General features: G+C 56.8%; 1 protein-coding gene across 1 annotated transcript in view; it reads right to left on the reverse strand.

Moving 5' to 3' along the window:
* Positions 1 to 930: 930 nt before the first annotated feature.
* QSOX1 (quiescin sulfhydryl oxidase 1) overlaps positions 931 to 23,447 on the reverse strand; it is a 34,580-nt gene continuing 12,063 nt past the window's right edge. The window contains exons 3-12 of the mRNA XM_025877745.2: positions 20,330 to 20,375; positions 19,670 to 19,772; positions 18,030 to 18,120; positions 15,711 to 15,856; positions 13,826 to 13,960; positions 11,444 to 11,573; positions 9,157 to 9,279; positions 8,287 to 8,434; positions 4,537 to 4,716; positions 931 to 2,818 (exon numbers count right to left, since the gene is read on the reverse strand). Coding sequence (XP_025733530.1) covers positions 2,058 to 2,818; positions 4,537 to 4,716; positions 8,287 to 8,434; positions 9,157 to 9,279; positions 11,444 to 11,573; positions 13,826 to 13,960; positions 15,711 to 15,856; positions 18,030 to 18,120; positions 19,670 to 19,772; positions 20,330 to 20,375 — 1,863 coding nt within the window. The 3' untranslated portion in view covers positions 931 to 2,057. The remainder of the gene's footprint in view (positions 2,819 to 4,536; positions 4,717 to 8,286; positions 8,435 to 9,156; positions 9,280 to 11,443; positions 11,574 to 13,825; positions 13,961 to 15,710; positions 15,857 to 18,029; positions 18,121 to 19,669; positions 19,773 to 20,329; positions 20,376 to 23,447) is intronic.

Raw genomic sequence — 23,447 nt, forward strand, 5'->3', positions numbered from 1 at the left:
TCAAATCCCAGGTGGTCTTGGCCCAGTGTGCACTAGCCCTGGGACCTCTTTCTCCTTCTTGCAGGCCAGGCAGGGTCACCCTGCCCAGTATGCTGGCCTGTCAGCCTCCCAGCCAGGCCCCAGTGGGGCAGGGGGAGAGGGGCAGAGCCGGCTTAGGAGAGCAGAGGGGACAGATGGAGGAGGGACGCAGAGAGGGAACCTGCAGGCAGATGACAGGCCTGCAGAGAGGCTCCAGGCTGGACTCTATCCGGCTAAGGAGGTAACAGGGCTGACAGAAGCAGGGATTGGGGTGGGGGGCGCTTCTGACCCCTGCCTGTGCTCCCCATCCCAGCTGCCCTTGCAGAGGGAGCCTGCTTGGCATCCCACCTGCTCCACCCAGTGCCAAGGCCATCTGAGCAGAGTGAAGATGTCAAAGAGAAAACCCCAAATCGGATTGGGGCTCCTACCCCCCCTTAATGAGGTTCATTACCAGCTGCTCCGAGCCTTGCAAACCCGGCAGGCCGGATTAGGGCCAGGCTCTCCGATCCGGCTGACTCCTCCCTGCTGAAGAGCTAGTGCAGTCCTGCTCTCACAAACCCACTCCTTCCTTGAGAGAGCGCGGGAGATGCAGGAGGCGCAGCTGTGGAGGGCTGCGCAGGTGCAGAGGAAGGTTCCAGGAGCAGAACCAGAAGCACAGAGGCAGGGGCTCCAGGAGGCGGTGGCCTGAGACCTCCACCAAGCTCTGTGCCCCGGCGCCCGTGGAGATGGAAGGGGCAGCGGAGGAGGGCCCCATCCAGGAGAAAGGGGCGCTGCCAGGGCACCTTGTCCCCTGCAGAGCAGGAGCTACATGAGCCAAGGGCAATCACATCAGGCTGGATACCTACGGAGGCTGGATTCTGTGCATTCTGGACATGAGGTCCCCAAACAGCAAGTTAAAGAACACACCAGGGCTTGCTTTAACAAAAATAATTTATTCCACAGCCCTCCCAGGCAGTGGGGTAGAGTGGGAATCAAGCATGTGTACAGAGCCACCCTCCCCTCTGACCCTCTTAACCTCCACATGATGGGAGGTGGACCCTCAAGAGACAGGATACGCCCCTCACTCCAGCACCCTCCACATTCAAAGATTAGCATCTGTTTTGGAGATCAAAATCAAAAGACAAAAGACCCAGCTCCAAAAGGGGTAGAGTCCACTGGGGAGGAGCCAAAGCACATTTGAAGCAACCATCTTTTCCCTGAGGCTCCCCTCTTCCCTCACAGCTAGGCCCAGAGCCAAGGCACTAAAGACACCAGTACCCCTCCCCAAATCCCATATTACCCCTCTCAGGTCGTGCCTAGCCAGCCGCTCACCACCCAGCCCCGTGGCCATCACCCACCCAAGCCCACACCAGATCCAGCAGCAGAGGTCTGGGGAAGGAGCCAGAAGCTCTCCTCCCTCCAACCCTGACCCCAAGCCTCACCTGGGAGACCCGCAGGACTTTCAGAAGCTTCCAGACCACCCCCCCCAACACACCCAAAAGCACACCCCGCCCTGGAGATTCGAGGGCTGGAGGATGTACAGGCCACAGAGGGCCTTCCTTCTCTGGCACATAGGCCTCTTTGCATCCCGAAGGGAGCGGGATGGACGGAGCCCTGGAATATAGTGAAGAGTTCTGCTCTAGTCCACTAGGCCTGGGAACCCTCTGGGTGGGGAACCTGGGGATCTATGGCCTTGCTTGCCCCAGTTTAGGGCCAAGACCAGATGGAGACACGGAAGCTTCAGCGAGAACCAGGCGGGACTTCAAATAAGGTGAGAGAGAGGAATCTGGTGCTGGGAGGCCAGGGACTGAGCCTCCCAATCCCTCTGCCCAAGGCTGCCCACCGCTGTACTGTCAGATGAACACAAACCCTATGCATGCTTTCATGTCTATGGAACATTCCTTCCCAGAGGGCCCAAGGAGGTTCACTGGAGCAACTGGTTTCCCTGGATTTCCCGGCACAAGGAACATGGGGCAAGGGGCGAGGGGCGAGGGACAGGGGGCTGGGAGAGCACCACGAGTGGCAGCTCCCGTCCCTGCCCCCCTCCCAAGTTGAACGGTTCAGGCTGCGGGGTGGCCCGCATGGCCCTTCAGCGCCCTCATCCTGGCCCGGAAGTAGGTGTAGACGGCCAGGAGGCCCAAGAAAGACAGGGAGTAGAGCCCCACACAGAGGCTGATGTCCAGGTGGGAAAAGTTCCCTTCCAGCACCTGCAGCCACTGGTCCCGGCCCCGCATGGGCCCGGCCTCCTGCCCCCCCTCAGGGATGCTGGCCAGCTGCTTCGAGCTGCGACCCAATCGCCTCGGCTCTGCAGGGCCTCTGGGGAGGTTCTTCTCCGCCAGGAACTCAGCCAGCAGTACGGCTCCCGTGTCCCGCTTGGTCAAGTGTGGCTGCCCTTTCGGCTGCTTCACCTCGTCCCTCTGAAGCTCTGCTCTGTGCTCGGGAGGTCCCTGCTCTGGGTCGGCTGGGATCATACCAGGGCCAATGAGCACATCCTGGGGGTGACTTGCCCTGAGCCTCTCGTCTGGAACGTCAGGAACAGTGGTTCCAGGGGACTTGGTCCCTGGGCCCACCTCGATCCCCGCCTTCTCGGGGCCCAGAATAAAATTCCCAGCTGCCATCCTCTGGGCAAGCATCCGGGGGCCCGGCCGAGCGGAAGGCATGTCCTGGACAACGTTGCTGGGGGAGAAGTGGGTCTTCAGGAATCGGAGGGTGTTGTTCAGGTCCCACACAGGCGTGCCCCGGAGCTCGCTGTGGCAGGTGGCACAGAGTTCGCGGGGCGGCCACTGCACCTTGGGGAAGTGGGGGTCCTCGCTGGCAGCGCCTGGGGAGGGGAGCACACACGGGCTGGCGGTGACCCCTGGGCCCACCTCGGAGCCCAGACCCCATTCCTCACTCAGAATGCTCTCCTCCTCATCTGCAGAAAGGGCTCCCCGCTGCCCTCGGAGATGACGGGTGGGAGAGAAGCACAGGGCCCACGGAGCCCACCAGCGGTCCTGGGGCCGCTCTGGCCCCGGAGGCCTCGACCCCGCAGCCGCCACAGCCTGCCAGGGATGGACAACAACCCCCTGCTGCCCCTTTCTTACTTTGCTAATTAAAGGGAAAATGTGTTTTATTTATTTTATTTATTTTTTGGGGGAAAATGTGTTTTAAAATGAGTTCGTGGCACGTGGTCATCCCACAGGTGTTCTCCTGTATGCCACGGCAGCCCTCTCTGGGGTAGGGGTCAGTGGGATTTCCTGCTCCGGTGGGCTCTGAGGGGTGGGCGTAGGGGTGCCTGGGGGCCTGGATGGGGAAGAGGGCACTCGGGAGAGTCAGGAGGGACTGGCCCAGGGTTGCCCGGGGACGCCCATCTGCCCAGATCTCTTGGAGGAGGCACCTCTCCTAAAGGATTTCACAGGAGCAGAAAAAGGTGCTGGCCAGAATGAAGCAGCAGCAAGTGATGTGAAAGTCCGAACGGTTATTTTGGGGAGGGGACATCAAGTAAATTCCAAAGTCCCATGAGAAGCAGTAGTGACCAGCCTTGCCAAGTGAGCACTGCTCCTAGTTTGATCTGGAAGGACCGCACCACAGAGGTCAGGGTCCTGCCTTCCTTTGGGCCCCTCCAGGAGGAGCCCCAGATCAAGCCTCCAGCGGCGGCTGGGCCCCTGGGGAAGCAGGGAGCCTGCCCAGGTCATGAGGCTGGAGGGTCAAACGGAGCATGTGGTGGGGGGGTGGGGCGGCAGGGAGGGAAGGGGTGAGAGGAGACTCAGGCACGTGTCTTCCTTTCAAAGCCCAGCAGGAGGCCCCAGGAGACAGAAAAAGCCCAGCCGCCTGAGCCACCACCTGCTCCACTGGGCTCCTTTAACCTCCCACCCCCGGGGGGGGGGGGGGGGGGTCTGTCACCACGTGCTCTCCCCTCTCCCCACAGATAAGCCCGGGCTCCTGACCACAGATGGCTCCCTCCCCACCCGCCCGCTTCTGGTCACCCTGGAGTCTGATGCTTCTGCCTATTGGACACGTCAGACTGCTGTGCCCCGGGGACAGAAAACACTGGAAGTGGGGACCCTCAGAAGACAAGGCCTCCCGCTATGGGAATCACTCCATTTTTTCTAGGAAGGACATGGTCTTTCTCTTCCAGCACATTTCATTGCTAGACCCCTCCCAGTGGGTGGAAAAGCCCAGCTCTCTCCTCCCTGTTGGTTTGAGTAAGGAAGGGGCCAACAGGCAGAAGGCAGAACAGGGGAGGCAGGAGAGGGGCCCCAAGAGTTCCAAGGAAGGGGCCCTGGTGCAGGGGAAAGAGTGAGCAGTGGCCTTGGAAGACCACAGTCCTGGAGTGTCAAAGCCTCAGCTTCCTCATCTGGAAAATGGGTCTAAGGACACTGCTCTACGTCAGCAGGACAGGCAGAGCATGTGGAAGGGCTCTGTGCACTGTGAAACACCGGGTGTTACCTCAGGGACAATGAGTGTCCTCTCTCCTACCTCTGGTCCAGGTCCCACCCCATCCCCCACCTCCCTCTCCCTCTGTGGGTGACTCCGGCCTTGGAGGGGGCCCTTTCTTACCGGCGAGGCGAGCGTTGACCTTGTTGTGGCTAGACCAGAGCCAGAGCACGGCGCTGTTCAGACTCTCCACCCGGGGCATGGAGGTCGCTGCCATTTGCTCGAAGTGGCTGGCACAGTCCCGGCAGCCGAAGAAGAAGCGCACGTAGCCTCGGATGGCCTGGAGGACCTCCTGGGCCCTGGCTACGGGCAGAGGAGACGCTGTTCTGGCCACAGGGGCGTCGGGGGCTGCCTGCGCCTGCCAGCCCACCACTGCCCCTGCCGCAGGCCCACCTTCTGATGAGGGGCCCACGGCCTCCTTGCATACCCGTCCGCCCTCCAGGGGTCACCTTAGAGTCGACCCCATCTCCTCCCAAAGTCCTGAATCCCAGTTTCCTTTCTCTGCCACTCATCCCAGTCCCTGTCACTGACTGGCACTCGGGATAAGGCCCAAACTTGTCGGCAGGACACTTAGGCTCTTTGAGACCTGTCTGCAGAGGCAGGCAGGGGCCAGATGGCCCACCACCCCGTCCCCTGCACCCCTCCTGTGCCCAACCCACCTTAGGCTTCCTGTTCCCTCAGGCACTGCCTCAGGGGTCCCTCTGGATCTGGCTCTGCACATCTCCCGCTTTGTCTCCATCTTCCCTCGCCCCCGACTCCCTCCCATGGGGCCCCCTGGATTGGCCATCGGCACCCACCTCTGAATACTCCCCTTACCTTCCTGCCCTGACCCTGGGCTCCCTGAAACATGCCCCTCTTAGACCCTTTTGTCTTCCACACTCCTCATACGTCAGGCCTGGGGGTGGCAGAAGGACCCTCCCTGCTGTGGGTTGCTTCCCACCTGTCCTGTTGCAAGACCCCAGCCCCCGAACTTACAGTCCCACCCCTCCATCCACTAGGATTTCTGCACCCTGCTCTGCATCCTGCTCACGACCACTCCCCACGCCATCGTTCCTGGCAACTTGAGCAGCCTTGAAGGCCAGGCCTCGCCTCTGTCCTCCTGGGCCTCCTCAGTGCTGCCTTCTCCTGCCTCCGGCCCACAGCTGTACTCGCCTCCCCCCTACTGCCCTGTGCTCTGGAGCCTCACCCCTTCTGGCCTCCACAGGATTTCACCACTGCCCATACGTTCTTTTGTTAGCACGTCATCGATTTCCCCCTTGATGCCGGCTCATTCTGACTGGTAAAGACGACTGCAATGAAGACATCCCCTGTGGGACCCCAGTGCAATGAAGACATCCCCTGTGGGACCCCAGGGACTGCTCCGTTCTCTCTCCTTCCCGGCCTCTTACTCTGTCTTCACCCCGTCTAGCCTGGCCCTTCTCGCACTGCCCCACCGTGACACTGCTTGCCCGAGAGCTCGCCCATCAGCACCCCACGCAGCACCGCGGCCCCGCTCAGCTGACGACACCCTCTTTCTTCCAACACGGGCCCCTGAAATCGCAGTGGCTGCTCCGTGTCCTTCGCTGGCTCCCCAAGTGCAGGCCTCCGTGCCGTCCTCTGGCTGCCCAGTCCCGACGCTTTACCTACATCACCCACAGGCTACTGCCCACAAGGCCCAAAGGTTTCGCTCTCCACGCTGGCCCCTGCCCCCGAGGCCTGGACTCACCGTCCACATCTCCATTCGCACAGCCAGCGGGCACACACCACGGAGTCCCCCACTGTCTACACCCTCATTTCTCAGCTCACAGAACCACCGTCCGCTAGACGCTCAGGCCCAACAGCTCGGGGGTCCACCCTGGGTCCTGCCCCCACACGTACTCTTCATCCATGGACTCCTCTCAGCGCCACCTTCAAAATACTCCCCAGTCTGGCCACTTCTTCCACGTGCCACCTACTGCTCTGGTCCGGCTGCCACCACCTCTCCCGGGCACGTTCCCCCGCTGCCTGGGGCAGCCCACCTTCCTCCCAACAGCAGTCTCTCTAAAGCCCGGATCGTGGGTGACACTCCCCTGTGAAACTCTCCAGGGGCGTCTCATGGCGCCGACTCACAAATCCCAACCCCTCCCCCGCTGAGACCCCCAGGCCTGCACCCTCTCTCCCGCCCCCCCACCCCGGGCTCTGCCACTGGCCTCCTTTTGGGGGTGCAAACACGCCAGACTCGTTCTCAGCACCTGCTGGTCCTTGGCCTGTGTGATGGGCTGCACTGTGTCCCCCCACACTATGTCGAGCATGTCAGAACGTGACTGTATCTGGACAGAGTCTAAAGGAATAATTAAGGTCAAATGAGGTCACTAAGGTGGGCTCCAAGCCATAGAAGAAGAAAAGATCTGGACACGGCACACACCCAGCGAAGACCCCATGAAGACACAGGAAGAAGACAGCCACCTACAAGCCAAGGAGAGGTCTCAGCAGACACCGACCCTCCTGACACTCTGGTCTTGGACCTCCAGCCTCAGGAACTGCGGGAAAAGAAGTTTCTGCTGGGTAAGCGCCCCAGTGTGTAGCACTTTGTTAGGGCAGCCCGAGCAAAGCCAGTGCAGCCTGGAAACCTCTCTCCCCAGCGGTCTCACCAGTCAGGGGTCAGCGCAGGGCCACCTCCTCAGAGAGGCCTCCCCGAGCCACCCTGTCTAAACGCAGCGCCCCCCGCCCCCCACACCACCTAGTGTGTCTTCTTCAGAGCACTCATCATCACATCTACTGGTAAGCTTACTGTCTGTCTCCCGCCCCCGGAATATTGTCCCCTGAGGCAGGGGCTTCTGGTCTCATGGACCACCATACCCGCTCCCAGAGCAGGGCCCGACCCTTTGATGATGTTCCGTAAAAACCGGCTGACAGACTGGCTGGCTGGCTGCACCCCGGCAGCTCCTCTCATTCTCTCTGCCTCCACCCAGCTGTCTGGCGCTCTTCCTTCCCAGCTCAGCTCCTGTTCCTCCATCCGTTCTAGCTCCTCCCCATAGCGTGGAGCCCTGCTGCCCTCCCACGGCACACCCCCCTCCCCCAGCTCTGCGCCTTGGCACTCTGCAGGGCAGCTCTCTGCCCCCCCCACCCCACTGAAAGCAAGGATGCTTTCTTTCCCACCATTACATCCTCCAGGCTGAGCAGCACCTGATATAACCCCCAGTCAGCGTGGACTGAATTGGATGTCTGCCCTTTGGCTGTGAGGCGAGGGTGGGGGCAGAGTGGGTGGTGGACAGCAGCTGCACAGTTTGAGGGGGGAACAGGTCAGGGGGGCAATGTGTTTCCCCAGCTTCCCTTAGAAAATGATTTTTCAGGGGCGCCTGGGTGGCTCAGTTGGTTGAGCATCTGACTCTTGATTTCAGTTCAGGTCACCATCTCAGGGTTGTGAGATTGAGCCCCACATCGGGCTCCATCTGCTTAAGATTCTCTCTCTCCCTCTCCTCTGCTCCTCCCCCTCCCCAGCTTGCACACTCCCTCTCTAGGAAAAAAAAAAAAAAGAAAGAGGAAAAAAATGATTTTTCCGTGGGAAACAATAAAATTGTTCAAAGTACACAGTATCAGTCATGGAGACTGAAACAGACAGAATTCTTTCCTTTATAGAAGTATAAAAAATAGCACCACAGATTTTTCACAAAGTTCTGTAAACAAAGCGAGCTTGTGCCTCCAAGAAAGCTAGAAAAAAACCTTATGCCCCTGAGCTTGCACGGGGCACCACCTGGGGCCAGGGACAGGAAGGGTGGCTCCCCCAGGTCCTCCCCATTCTGGTTGTGTGTGGAGTGCATTCTGCAAATGCAGAATCTGCTGCATCTGGGCCTGTGGCGGGGAGCCTGTGGAGGGCAGGGCCAGGCCGGGCGGGGACACAGGCCTCAGACTCACCTGTCTCTTGTGAGTGGTCAAAATTGTGTCGAGCTGCTTGCACCGTCAGGAAATGAAAAAGGATCCACAGGGAACAGGGGAAGCCCCGGAAATGTGGCTCACTCCCCTGGCAGCCAACCCAGTTCACCTTCTTGGCAACCACAGTGCCCTGAGGAACATACACGTGCACGAGTGCATATATGCAGAAGAGAAAGAACGGGGTGGGCAGTGAGGGAAGAAGCTTCAGGAGACTCGAAGGTCAGCACACAGCCCTGAGACAAATGAGGTCCCTCCTCAGTCTGTCACCTGGAAGGTGGCATCTCCCTTCCACCGGCTACACCCACCAGAGGAGCAGCAGATCTGAAAAGCCGTGACACAGACCAAGTCACATCCTCATTCTAGCCTCAGCTTCCCCATCTGTAAAATGAGGGGTTTGGCCTCTGAGGTCCCTTCGAGCTTTGGCATCCGACACATCTGTACAGCTGTGTGTGAGGGGCCCGATGTGCCTGCAGGCTGCTGGGAGCACTAGCGACAAACTAGCTCACGCTGGTGGCTCACGCTCGGTCTGAAATCCCGGCCCAACCACCTACTGGCTCTATGATCTTAGACAAGTTACTTAACCTCTCTTAACCTCAGCTTCTCCATCTGCTAAATGGGGATAAGAGCTACCTTCTGCTAATGCTGGGAAGAGGAGGTGAGATGTGCATGCAGGCGGCTCAGTAAGTAGCAGTTTATTAATTATTGATGGAAGGGCCCAACCAAGATCAAGGACTCCTTCCCTGAATGCAAGTGGGTAGAGGAGGTCAGAGGCTACAGGGTTAACCCCTTCCACCACCACCCCCCCCAGTCACCAAGGACACGGAGAAGGTCTTCAGTTGTCCCCAGACTCACCTCCTTCCTGTTGTCCAGGGCAGCTTTAAAGAAACCGTAGGGGATTTTCTTTCTCTGCTGCCTCTTGAGCCAGTCATTTATGGAATGCAGGAAGTTCTGGACTAAGGGCTGGCCAGGGAAGTGCTGTGGGAGGCAGAAGGGCAAGCTGGGGAGGGAAAAGTAATTCCCCCAGAGCTCCGAGGTCCCACAGAGGGTAGGGGGCTACACAGAAGTGAGCCGAGGCAGCTTCTTGAAATGCTCCAAAACCACCAGGAAAATATTCTGCCTCAGACACAAATCCGGGTTCCTCGCTACCTTTGCTCTGGGGCACCTGGCAAGGTGAGGGAAGGGGTGGGGAGAGGACTGAGGCTCCAAGTGAGGCTGGGCCCTCAGGCCTCCCTCTCTCAAGGCTGACCCTGACCCCACACTGCCCCTGGGAGAAAGGCTGAGCACCTGCGTGGCTTCCCAGGGCTGCTGGGAACCTGGGCCACGCGGTCCCCTCTGCGGGTCATCTTCTGACAGACCAGCTGACTGCTGGGCGAGGCCAGCCAACAGCCTTCCATCTGTGTTCCACGGGCTGCTGGTGGGGACAAGGCGGCCCGGGGGCTTGCAGCCAAGGTCCAGACCTTGGTGGTAACTCCCGAGAGTCTCCGAGGAACATGAAAAGCTACTCTGACAATAAGTCAACTGAAATCTGATTAGTATCAGCACTTTAAAACCACAAGGACTCCAGGGAGGAGAAGAGATAGTGTGCGTGCGTGCGCATGCACACACATACCCGGGGCGGGGGCCAGGAGAGGGGAGGGATGCCAGCGGGGCAGGTCAGATAAAACCACCAAGACACAGGCCAAGAGGACAAAGACACGGAGAAACTTGTGCAGGAAAAAGAGCAAAGAATGATCACGAAACAGAAAAACCTGCCCATGGACCTGGTCCCCTGAAAAAGCCATTACATATTCCCATCAAACCTCCAGGGCTGGCCACTGGCCCCGAGGGAGAAGTGGCCGGAAGAATCTGGTCTCTGACATGCTCCCTCTCGGTCAGCTCACTCAGGCCTCTGGGCTCTCAACATGAATTTACAGCTTCAAGTCAGCGTTTCTCACTGACCTTCGCCCATCATCCTGACTTGGACCCTTCCTCCTTCTCAGGCCCTGGTGTCAGGAGGAAGGATGAATTAAGGGCTCTGGACTTCAGGGAGTCACCCTCTGCCTGGAGCAGGAATGCTGGTGACCGCACGCCACCCAGTGGCCAGTCCAGCCCGCTGCTTCCAGGAGAGAGCACGGACCTGGAGGAGGGGCCGAGGGCTTCAGGCTGCAACAGCACCACGCAGACTGAGCCAGGTGGGCTGAAGGCCAGGACGGGCTGAGACTGGCAGGCAGTTCCTGTTGGGGAGGCCCAGATCACCGCCAGAGGTAGCGCCGGCTGCCCGCAGACCCGACACGGGTGGGGGGAGCTGGGGGGGGCGCTGAGTCAGTAGTCAGCCTGTGGAGGGGACCAGACCCGCATCTGACTCAGCAGTCCTCAGCAGCCCAGAGCCTTGGGTTTTAAGTAGCGCAGCACTGGCAGGGGATGTGGAAGCAGACAGAAGGATGTGGGGAGGGAGAAGGAGACAGGTGCTGGGGGAAGGGGGCCTGCACCTCACCTTCAGAGATGGGGAGGCTGTGTGGCAAAGAAAGGACCACAGGCTCTGCAGCCAGAGATCTCAGATCCTCATAACACCTCCTCACTGGGAGGCATAAGGCAAGTCCCTTGAACAACCTGGGCCTCTTAAATGGGGGTAATACTTGCCACTGGGCAAAGGCAGGAGGATTAAATGCCTGACACACAGCAGAGCCCCAACAGGTAGGAGCTGCACTTCAGAGAGTAGCCATGTCGGCAGGAACTACAAAGGAACAAGGCAGGCGTGGCTAGGGCCAAGGCCCTGGTCAGACTATGATCAGTGATGGAGAGGGAAGAGAGGAGATTCAGAAAAGCCTTCTTTCCTTGCCTGTGGCATCCATGGGTCCTGCTTCCCCAGTGACCACGGCTACACTCCAGGCTCAGACTGTGGTGGAAGACTCAGGCAGAGCCACAGTCACTGAATCAGCGCGGAACATTCCCCAGGGCATCTGGCCCTGCCCTCCCCAGCCACCTGCATAGGGTGGGCTGGGAAGGGGGCTGTCCCTGGCAGTGCGAGCCCGGGGCAGGGTATGACTGACACTGCAGGGTAGCAGCCCGCGGTGGACGGGGACAGCTGTGGGTCCAGATGTCCGGCCAGATCAGGAGCTCCCGAGGGAGGTGTGGCAAGGGAGGCTGGGGCCCTGCTCACCTGGGCCAGCACTGCCATGAACTTTTTCAGGGCCACCAGGCGCTGCCCCTCCAGGAGAGAGAATTTGCCCACTTCTACCCGTAGGATGTAGTGCAGTGCAGATTCCAGATCAGCCATGTAGATCTTGGAGCTGAGGACCCAGAAGGAGGTGGAGAGAGAAAGGGTTAACCGCAGGACAGGGGCTGGGGACAGCACCCAGGGCTACAGGGAGAGAAGGGGAGGGCCATGCCGATGGTCACAGAGTCCTGTAAGTTAGCACTAGGCTCTGCCACTAACTAGCTCTGTGACCTTGAGTAGATTACTGAACTTCCCAGAGCCTCTATTCCTCATTTATTATAATAAAGAAATAATAAATTGCTCATGGGTAGGTTGTTGAGAGGAATAAATAAAAGCACAACTGTAAGCCCCTCAGCAGCTCCTGGCATAAAGTAGGGGGGGGGCCCTTGTACAGGCTCAGGGCCAGTGCCTCCTGTGACTCCTTAAAGGTGCTTTTAACTAGGCTGCTGGCAGAAGGTTGAGTTTTGTTCCCTGTTCTGAACAAAGATCCCTAGGGACAGACAGACCAATACGTGCACCCAAATAATGTGGCTCTGGAAAAGCTGGGCCCTCTCTGAAAGACCAAGGCTCTGGCTGCCCACCAAGGCAGGGCATGGTGGGAGTTGAGGGGTTAGGAGGGGAAGTGGTGTGTTTTTTTGGGGGGGCTGATGTCCTTGCAGCTGCCAGGCCTTGGGTAGCAGGTGAGGCTCCATGTCATACCTCTTGGGCTGATCCCAGCCCCGGGGGGAAAGCTTGCAGGCTCCAAGCAGGCTGCCCCAGAAGCCCGGGTCTGGACTTGGGCTTCTGAAGCAAAGGGCTCGTCATGTGTTGGCTGCTTCTCCACCCGTGCTCCTGCGGCCTGGGTTCTGGCCTTAGTTCTACAGTGAGCCAGCTCTGGGAGGCAACTCAGTTTACCCCTCTGGGCCTCAGTGACCTCACCTGTAAAATGAACTGATTACTTCCTACCTCCTAACACTGCAGGGAACCAACAGGGTCAGCTAATGGGGTGAGCACTGTGACCACTGTGCTCCACCCTCTGGGCCCGACTGTGCTGTCCTGGGTCTCAGTACCCCTCCATTCTTGGGGTCTGCCTCAAGACGTGGCCCCGTGACTAAAGGAGATCATGTATGGAAGGTGCCCAGCACAGAGTTTGGCACCTAAAGCCAGTAAGTGTCAGCTACTGTAATTTGAATGATGTGAATCATCATAATGTGAAAGACCATAATGACCGTTCCCACCTCTCAGTCTCTCTTTCCTTCTTTCCTGATTTCTTAAAAATCTCCCCATTAGGGGCGCCTGGGTGGCTCAGTTGGTTAAGCGACTGCCTTCGGCTCAGGTCATGATCCTGGAGTCCCGGGATGGAGTCCCGCATCGGGCTCCCTGCTCGGCAGGGAGTCTGCTTCTCCCTCTGACCCTCTTCCCTCTCGTGCTATCTCTCATTCTCTCTCTCAAATAAATAAAATCTTTAAAAAAAAAAAATCTCCCCATTAGTGCTTTCTACCCTGAAAGTCCTTCATGCTGGGACGCAAAATCCTCTGGAAATCAGATGACCTTTCCCCCAGTTCTCTTGTACAGGCTCCTTGTGGAGGCCACCTTCCTGATGCAACTCTGAGCTCCCCGCTTAGCCATTTCTACTTGGTATACCGCCGGGTGCCAATGCAAGAGGCTTATAGCCCCATCTCCTGCCCAATGAGCAGGAATTCTACTGCAAGAGCAGAGCCAAGGAGCCTTGGAGAGAAAAGCAGCTTCCTCATGGTTAGTCTGTGCACAAAGATTACAGGCTACCCCAGAAGGTAGTAAGCTCTCCAGCACTGGAGGCATTCAAATGAGGTCAGTAACTTCCTAGAAGGGACTGTAAACTCTCTGGGGGAAGGGACTGCATATCTGTGTGCATCTGTATTACAGTGCCTAGTGTGTAGCAGATACTCAAAAATATCTGGGGAAGAGAGAGTTGCTCGGGTGGGAAGTTGGTTGAAAGGCCACAGAGTATCCTTCTAAGCTGATTCTACTTGGTCTGGAATAGCGTTATGTTTAAGAAATATGGGCATTGCAGAGCATTCGTCCCATCACGAAGGACACCAGTAAATGCTGTCTGGCTTGCAGGCTCCTCCAGTAAATGCTGTCTGGCACCTCCCACAGGCAGCAGACACCGTTGCCACACAACCATGACTCTTCTGTGTACGGTCAGCAGCCAGGGGAGCCCAAAGGCCAAGGCCAGCCCTCGGGGGGTCTGGGATTGGAAAGGCATGCGCTAAGCTCAAGACAGGGAACAGAGTGTGGTGTGAAGGCCGGGGTCTGCGATCCCCCCCAGCAGGGCTGGGGGGAGGGCAGTGGGCATGGCCTTACCGATCTGCGACTTTCCACACGGTGGGAGCTACCGTGTGAGCAGTGGTTGGCACGACCTTGGTGGGGACAACCTCCTGGGCAGCTCTGGAGAACCTCTGCAGGTAAGCGGTATAGAAGGACCTGGATTCCGTAAGCCTGTGAGGGAAGAAACCACAGAGGGGAGGCAGTGAGTATGGAGAAACGGACGCCAGGACAAATTCATGTCAGGAGAGGAGGCAGGTGGCTCAACTGACAGAAATGTTTATTTTTTTAATTTATTTTTTAAAGATGTATTTATTTATTGTAGGGGGGGTGGTCAAAGGGAGAGGGAGAGAATCTCAAGCAAACTCTGCGCCGCGTGCAGAACCTGATGCAGGGCTCGATCTCATGACCCTGAGGTCAGGATCGGAGCCAAAACCAAGAGTCGGACACTCAACTGACTGCACCACCCAGGCGCCCCTTGACAGAAATGTTTATGAAGAGATACTTGAAGCTGGTTCAGTCTCATCCTCAGGGAGGTCAAACCAAGGCACCCAGGCCTCACTTTAGCCTTTCCACCCACCACTCAGGCTGTGGAAAGCCTCTCTGACACCAGTCTGAGGTCAAAGGCCCATCTGGAAAAGCAGCGGGCCTCAGAATTCCTCAGCCTGTCCCGGAGAGGCTGCGGGAGGGAGCTACTTCTGCCCGCGGACAGGATGGCGGGGTCCGACTACCTTCACCAGAGACCAAGGGAGGTTGCCCGCTCACAAGCTTGCTCTGAGGTACCAGGGGCCACATTACTTCCCCAAGGGAGTTTGATACCTGATTTTTAAAAAACAGGTAGTAACAACAACACTAAAATTCTCAAATCCTTGTACAATCCTTTTGATTTCTTTCTATCTTCTGGTAGAGAGTCCTTGAGGGCAGACGACCTCTCCTCCTGGTCATGGCCACCTGGAGGGAGGGTGGGACGGGACACCCCAGGGGGGCTGGCAGCGGGAAGCCTGCTTTCCCCTCCACGGTCCTGCCCGATGTTTATCCGAGGAGCAGATGGCTCAGGAGCAGCGTCGTCACAAACAATTTTCCCCTCCACCAGCTCCAAGTGAGGAAACGATGCCTCCTCCCCTCAGCAAGACTGGCACTTTCTGTCCCTCCCTGTCCCCCTGCAGCCAGCCGTCAGGCTTCCCTCCCCCTGGCAGAATTCCCTGACGAGGCTGGCTCAGTGCTGTTTGGCAACTGGGGCTGGCAAGGGCCCCGGGCCGCCCTGCCTGGCCTCTGTCCGGGATGGCACTAATGGCCCCGCAGGGCAGCTCACTGGGCACCTCAGGCAAGTTGTGATCTCCCTGGCCCTCGAGCTCCTGCCTGCAGGAGCCAGGCGACATCAATCATCTGCCCAGGGAGGGCACCAAGGCACCATCTGGCGCCATTTAACGGGCCATTCAGCGGCAGAAGCCTGACAGAGCGGCTGCGGCTGGCCTGATTGTTTTCTCTTGGCATTTTGGAACCGGCTATTGTCTAGCTCCTAATGAACTTTTCTGCAATTAGAAAACCAAAGGGAGGGAGAGTCAGGCCTATGTGAGTGCCTGCCAGGCCTGCAGCCTGCGAAGAGTCTGTGAACAGAGGAGGATGGGGACGAGGGCCAGGGCCGCGGTGGCGAGGGGGCCGGAGCCGCGGTGAGTGCACCAGGAGCCTGAGGCCGGACTCCTGAGCTGGGGGCCGGGGGCCGCGTGCCTGGCACTGCCCACCGCTCCCCCGCCCCGCCCAGGACAGGCAGCTGCTCCTCCTGCAGTGGGGGCTCATCAGAGGAACTGCAGGAGAAAGAACCTGGCAGCCCCTGAGAGAGGCCCCGGCAGGCTTCTCTGGGAGGGCAGAAAGGATGCACACATGGGGAGAGGAGACAGGGGACAGAGGGACACACTGCACTCACACGTGGACCCGGGAGGCAGAGCCATTCCGAAACAGCAAGTAGCAAGATGGGAAGTCAGTGACCCCAAACTTGCTCACCACGTCACCCTCCATGTTCAGGACCCTGCGCACTGTTATGCCCTGGTGCTGGGACAAGTCCAGAGTCACCTGCGGAGACAGACAGACGTGTCGGGGGTGAGGGCCATCCAGACTCTAAGCCTTTCAGAGAGTGGACAAGTCCACATCCACCCCACAGGGCACACGAGTCACAGGCTGCCCAGGACAGGGGCCTTGGAACTCCACACCACACACCCTGGATTTCCTAGGGCAGTCCAATTTAATATAATTTTCTTCCAATGAAAGCAATCTGTAGAAAGCACAATAAAATGTGGTTTTACTTTTATTCTTATATTTATAAGACTTTCTATCTATATTCCAAATCAGAAAAACATACTTAGACATGATTTTATTTCTTGAAAGAAATAAGGTGAAAAATCATATTAGCTAACTTACTGAGTAGGTATTATGTGCTATTTATAGACTGCTTCACTGAACCTTCAAAATAATGCTATGAAACAGGAACCATTATTAGGAGACCAAGCCAGCAGGCACAGTCTACTCTGGCTGCCTGGGTTTGCATCCTGGCCCCACTGGCCTAAATCTCCCCCTGACTCAATTTCTTTACTTGCAAAATTGAAATAATAACAAACCTACCAACCTCAGAGCGCTGTTAAGAGGACCGAAGGGGTTAATTTTATAAAATGTGTTAACAGTGACTGGTGCATAGTAGGTCCATAAGTGTTCACTAAAAAACTAAAATGCCTCGGGCGCCTGGGTGGCTCAGTTGGTTAAGCGACTGTCTTCAGCTCAGGTCATGATCCTGGAGTCCCGGGATCGAGTCCCCCATCGGGCTCCCTGCTGCTCAGCGGGGAGTCTGCTTCTCCCTCTGACCCTCCCCCCTCTCATGTGTTCTCTCTCTCTCTCTCTCTCTCTCATTCTCGCTCTCTCAAACAAATAAATCTTTAAAAATAAATTTAAAAAAAACTAAAATGCCTATTGCAAATGGAAACACAGAGGCTGAGCAGTGAAATCAAGTGTTGGGGTGACAGTTAGCAAGCTCCTGAACTGGGCAGTAAACCCCAGTTCAATCTGGCTCCAGAGTCTGGGCTCTTGGCTACTGTGCCCTCCTGCTTCTCAAACTAACCATCTCTGAGCACCTCTGCATGGATGCCCCTGGGGGACAGTAGGGAGAAGTTTTGATTCCAATAAACATTTATTAATCACATCCTCGTGACAGGAACGACCCCAGGCCTGGACTGGACCCCAGAAGGGTCAGGCAGTGCTTCAGCAAAGCTCCACGCCCCGCCCTGCCCCATCTCCCTCTGTTTCCCCTCTCGGGGCTTAGAGGCTTGGGACTCCGGGCTTAGACAGCCCGGAGCTCTCTGGATCTGCCTGATGAGTTTCAGGAGGAAAGCCGTTCAGAGCCAACAGTGGGGTTTAATTTCATCTCCACACTCATGTCTCTTCTGGGTCCCTGCATTGCCTTGGGACTTCATCCATGCCCTGGCCCATCCCCCCTCAGCGCCCGGGAAAAGCCCGCAAGGGGTCTAGAGAAGTCTGTGAGCCAGCGGCAGAATGAAAAGCACTCTGCATGAGGCCAGAGGAATGGATCTTTAAAAAGCACCTACTCTGTGCCAGCTACCAATCCAGGCCCTTTCCCTAACCTGCCTCGTTGGACTGTGCTGGCAATGCTCTGAGGAAAGGTAATGATCACTGCTTTCCAGAGAGGGAAATGGGGCTTGGGGCAGCGGGGTCTTGATTACAGACAGATCACCAAAGGGTGGAAATTCACACCTGCCTGTTCTGTTACCAGCTTCACGTGGCAAGGGACCTCACTTGCTCCTGACGGTCCCTCCCCGATCCCGAGCTCCAACTCTGCGGGGGTGGGGCAGTGTGGAAACCACCGGGGCTTGTGGGGCTCACAGACCTCGTTCAAAGCCCTGCCCCACCAATTCACTGGCTGGGGGATCTTTAACATGTTACCTGATTATCAACCCTAATTGTGAAGATTAGTGACTACGTGTGCCAGGACTCCAGTCCAGGGCTCAATGAATGTTATAGATGCGGGTTCAATGAGGGAAATAAAAAAGACATGGTTTTCAAATGGAAAGGTCCAGCTCCCACACTTCCTGGGTCCCCCAGCAGGGGTCAGGCCAGTGCTGGGCTAAGAAGCACACGTGGCCGAGACCCTAGAATTCACTGGAACAGCCCTGCCCCTGAACTCATTGGGCTCTCTCCGGACCGCTACCCTGGGGTTGTGGGGACCCTGGGGGCAGCTCACCTCTCTACCCAGGTAGGAGCCTTCCTTTTCAAAGATCAGGGCCAGGTAATCTTCGTTGTTTCTCGCAAAGAATCCATCAATCTCCTCCAGCCTGCAAGAGACAAGGGCGGCAGTGACCATCCACAGACCTGCTAGGGACCCAGGTGCGGCTGGCACAACACCGTGGGCACAGCCATATACCGCCCTCCTGTTTCCACCCCAGGCTCCGTGGAAGTCTCCCCCTGCCTGCCTTCCAGGGGAAGCAAGCCAAACCCTTAGTCTCAGAGGATGCTGCCTCTGCTACCCCACACGTTGGTTCTCCATTTGGCCCACCTCGATTTTTTTTTTTTCACGCTGTCTCTTTTAAGAATCTGGAGTGAGTACGAGGTGGTCTGGGGAGGAGGCGGAAGATGGGGGAGTGGGGCTTTGAGACCAGGGGTCTCTATGTTCTGGGTAAGGGCAAGGCTTAGTGAATATGGACCAGTGTTTAGTACCCAGCAGGTTGGCAGGTTTACCTGATCTGAGGCTTTTAAGATCTCTTGGGACTGAAAATGCACCATGAAGGATGTGTGTACGTAAGAAAGAGAGAGACGGACACGGTCGTTGAGAAATGTAAGTAAGGGGCAGGCTGGTGGGAATGTTTCCTGGAGAGAAGGGGTCTAGTTGTGCAGCCCCAAACCAAAGCAAGACAAACGCTGGGCCCAGGGTCTCCGTGGGACCCTCCAGGAGGATGGACACCTGGGCAAGTTGATAAAAAAAAGAAATCATGGGTTGGATTCAACCCCCAACTGACGCTTAGAAGCACACTCTCTCAGCAGGGCTATGGCTTTCGACAACATCAGTAAATCTATGTGGAGGGCCTGGGGCATCAGTGCCTCCTTCATGAGGCTCCCCAGGCCCTGGAATCTTCACTGTGCTCTGAGGCTGGGCTCCCTCCAGCAATGTCTGCTGGTCCTTGGATTTGTTCCTTCTTGGCAGGAATCCCTGAGGTGGGCTCTATCTTGTCTCGAGTTCTCATCAGGGAGGGCAAGACCTAGTGTTCTCGATTTATCCTCTGAGGGAGAGCTAACGCAAGGCACCGTGCCCCTTCCTCTCCTAGAAGAGGCAATCCTGGCAGCCTGCCTGGCAGGCAGATACGGGCCACCAGCCACCATGCCTGATGCTCTGCGGCACAACAGTCACGTGCCCCACCCCCCAGTCACAGCCACCGCTCAGAAGGATGACCACTTCTTTTTACAGACAGGGCTCCCTTCTCCTCTGAGCCTCCCTTCTTCATCCGCATGTCCACTCTCTCAGTGCCCCCTCCGGGTTAGATCATGTGAAGTCTGCTGCACCCCCGAAACATTCCTGAGGACAGACTGTGAAAAGCAGAGGCAGGTATGGCCTGAAGAACCCTCGCCCATCTCTTCCTTCCCACCCAGCAGGACGGTCCCTTGTCCCCCTGTCGGTCCCACGAAGCCAGGGCTCCTCAGGGAGGACCTCCAGCGATAGGGATTCTTCTACGAGCTGCTCCCGAGCGGCTCTGGGTTCTAGCCCACAGAGGTGTCTGCATCAGAGACAAAGGCTTTCGTATCCCCCCTGCAGCTGTCCCTGCAACCCTCTCGCTCCCAGGCCTGTGATCCTGGCCCACGCTGCACCAAGTCTGCTCCAGCCCCGAATACCTGGCCGGCTCCAGCGGGGGACAGTCGGGGGGCCACGTGTCACTATGGGACTCCAAGGCGTCGATGAGCCTCTTCCGCAGCGTCTCCACATCAGCACCAGCCACTGGATGAAGACGGACACGGGGGAGGGGGGTGCATGAGGAGGGAAGGAGAATAGTCCCAGCACCCTTGTCAGCTTCACTAAAACAAAGGGCCAGGGGCACAGGCTAGTTCTGAGAGAAACAGAGCACGTGTCAGTCCTTCTCTATTAGAGCAGTGGGGTGGGGTCTTCTTCTGTGGCCCTAAGTTATACAAGAAGACCCATCCCTCAGAGGGCAGGAAACAGTCCCTCAGGCCTGGAGCCCAGGAGTGCTTTCCCCGGAGGCTGTCTGGTCTGTCCCTCTGGATGTCAACCCCATTTTGACATGAAGGGTTGGCCTGCGTACATGGTGACCCTCCCCTCTTCCCAGGACCCTCAATGGACCAAAACAGAAGGGCTTCTTCAGCCTCCTTTTCCAGAAGGCATCTTCCAGGCTGGCTGGGAAGGTCCCAGGAAAACACAAACTCTGCTTTCACTCGGGAAACTCTTCACCCTGTGGACCTTGCTAGGCTCTCCTCACCTCAGTAGTAACCCAACAGAAAGAAAAAGAAAATCCTGACAACTGGAACCAGGACACCCACCTGGCAGCGTTGATCCTGAGCCATTCTTGGAAAAGGCCTTAAAGAACTGGAAGCAAACACAGAGGCAAGAGTCAGCGACACGCGGAGCTAAGACTACCATCCCAGTGCCAGATGGATCCGTGTCTAAGACCCGGCTGCCTACTAAAGGGGCTGACGTGGGGCAAATCACTTAACTTTTGTGAGCCTCAGTTTCCTCACCTGTAAAAGGAGAACAGCGAGGTATCTGCTCCTGGAGCTGGACGCAGATTCCTGTCCCCACTGTCTCTGTACCGACCCCCACCCCCCCGGCTCTGAGGCACCCAGCGAGGCGCAGGCAGCAGCTTACACACTCCACGTGTGGTGGGCCGTCTCTCCGTCTTCAAATGAATGAATGAAAATATTCATGCGTGAATGAGTGGATGAGGCAGACTTAACTGAGAAAACAAAGTCACTTCATACTTCCCCCAGAAAATGTCAGCTGCCCTCTGAGGCAATCTGTCCTTAGAGGCTGGTGTCTGTCCACCAAGAACTCGCAGCCTGGCTCGGCAGACACCCCACCAAGGGAGGGGTCTCCGGGTCAGGTCCTGCTGAAGGGTGGGCCCGAGGCGCTGCAGACACAAGTCTTGTTAGAGAGAGGTCAATTTAACTCATCACTTTGTCCTCTCTTCCCCTTTAGAGGACACTCCAGGCTCAGTCCCTGGGCAAGAGGAGAGAACAAAAGGCAAGTCTTCACAATCTGGGCTTCTCCTAAGTGGCACGACCGCTGCCAGGGCTCTGGCCTGTGCTCTCCTGGGCTCAGGAGGGAATAAAGTTTAGTTGTCCTGACAGACAGAGAGCCATGTCAGTGACTGGCAGAGAGCCTGCCGGCCAGGAAGAAGACTCTTCCTGAGATCCTCGGGGCCCACCTGTAGCTTCCTTGGGCCTCTGCCTGCAACAGCATGGCCATCTGGCCTTATTCCAAGCTGGTGGCTGAGTGCAGGCCCTGGGGTCTACCAGACCTGGGTACAAGACCTGGCTCTGCGATGCACCTGCTGTGTGACCTTGGGTAATCCATTAACCCCTCTGTGCCTTCCCCATCTTTAAGATGAGGATGGCGCCATCCACCTTGAGGAACTGCTGTGAGGATTCAAAGACGATACATCTTGGGGCGCCGGGGTGGCTCCGCTGGTTAAGCGACTGCCTTCGGCTCGGGTCACAATCCTGGAGTCCCGGGATTGAGTCCCGCATCAGGCCCCCTGCTGAGCAGGGAGTCTGTTTCTCCCTCTGACCCTCTCATGCTCTATCTCATTCTCTCTCTCTCAAATAAATAAATAAAATCTTAAAAAAAAAAAAAGATACATCTCAAGTGCTTGTGTCTGGTGCATACAGTAAGGGATCAATAAATGTTAACTGCAGGATTATCATCATCCCCTTCCTTCCCTTGTTCCACCTTTTAAACACTAGGAAACACTGGTCAGCTAGTGTGTGCTTATCTCAGCCATTTGTAGGCAGAACCCGAAAATTCAGAGGCCACCTGCCCATCTTCCCACATGAAGAACAACAGAGATGCACAGAAGCCACCCATCTCTTCCCACCTGCAACCTTCTCCTGTTCCCGCTGCCCTCACCTGGCTCCTAACCCCTGCGAACTGCTTTATTCTCTCTCTTCTTAGACCATCAATATAAACTTTTATTCTGGGTGGAAACCATCTGCTGATACATGCCACATATATTTATAATAATGTTCTTTGCAGTTCCTGAACAAATTTTGAGTGAAATTATACGTTATCCTAACACGTGTAAAAATGCTCATAAATTCCCTGAATTGTGGGAATTTAGGGCGGACCCACGCAGCTACAGCTGTTATTTTCAGTCATGAAAAGCAGCATGGTCACTTTTCTTCGGCCACCACGCCCTCCCCCAGATCTGAGCAGGTGCCTTACGGAAGGGGGCTGACCTTACCTCCTTCTAAAGGCAGGCTGCCGGCCCCCGGCTGAGCGTTCTGAAGGCCCTGGCTGGGGGCAGCGGGGAGTCAGGCAGGAGCCCCAGCAAGACTGACCCAGGAGAATGCAGGGACTCGGAGACACAGCCCCGGAATGCAGGGCTGCGGGAAGGTGCCCTGCGTCCCTCCGTGCATGCTGTGCTACCACACGGCCATCCCTTTTGTCCTCAGATGCCTCCCATCTGCCTTCCAAAGTGAGGACAGCACTGGAGCCCCCGCTCCCACACTTCATGCTCCTAGGAACTTTTCCCTATCAGTCTCTCTTTCCCTTTTCCTGCCAGCAACTTCCCTATGCCTACAAACATTCTGATCCTCCTAATCTAATTTCTTAAAAATAAAATAAAATAAATAAAATAAAATAAATAAAATAAAATAAATAAAATAAAAAAATAAAATAATAAAATAAAACAAAATAAAATAAAATAACAAAAAGGACAGGAAGGGAAGGTGGATGGGAATCGAGAGAAGCCCTCCTCCCCCCTCCCGTTACTGCAGGTCCCGTTTCCCTGGGCTGCCAGGTTTCTCAAAGCAGGGTCTGCTCTGCCTCTCCGACCGCCCCTCTCTTCACGCCCATGAGCCATCAGTTCCGCTGACCACTCTGGCTCCCCCCCGTGCTTTCTCTGCAGTGTCTGTTGTTAGCACTGCCTGCCTTCCCCACGGCGCCAGGGGCTGCCATGTTTGGTAGCACATATCCCCGACGCTCTCCTTCTTGGCCTGCATGCTGCCACCTCCCTTGCCTCAGCCGAAACTGAGCAGGCCTGCTTGGCCACCTTCCCAGCCTCCCCCCCGCCTTTGTCCTAGCTTCTCCCTGACTCCTGTCTTGTGTCTGCTGCCCCCACAATCTCTTGCCCCCAGTCTCTCCTCCTGCCAGGTATCAGCTCTTGACACTCTTTCTGTTTAAAAAGCCCTGGGAAGAATCGTCACAAACCAGGGGGTCAATCCATGCTTTTGAATGAAGGAGCAAGTGAATGAGCGAACAAACAAGCCTACTGTTTGTCTTCCTTGCCGACGTCATGTACTTGGGCTAAATGATTTGCAATCTGAACCCTTTGTCTCAAGTCCTCATCTGTCCTAGACTTGTTTCCTCCTGGTGCCCTCCACACAGGTACCAGCCCCCCACACCCCTCCAAGACCGAGCCACCCCTCCAAGACCGAGCCA

Source organism: Callorhinus ursinus, unplaced genomic scaffold, assembly GCF_003265705.2.
Source record: "Callorhinus ursinus isolate GAN/ISIS: 27379988/994484 unplaced genomic scaffold, GSC_fseal_2.0 scaffold13, whole genome shotgun sequence".
Lineage (NCBI taxonomy): Eukaryota > Metazoa > Chordata > Mammalia > Carnivora > Otariidae > Callorhinus > Callorhinus ursinus.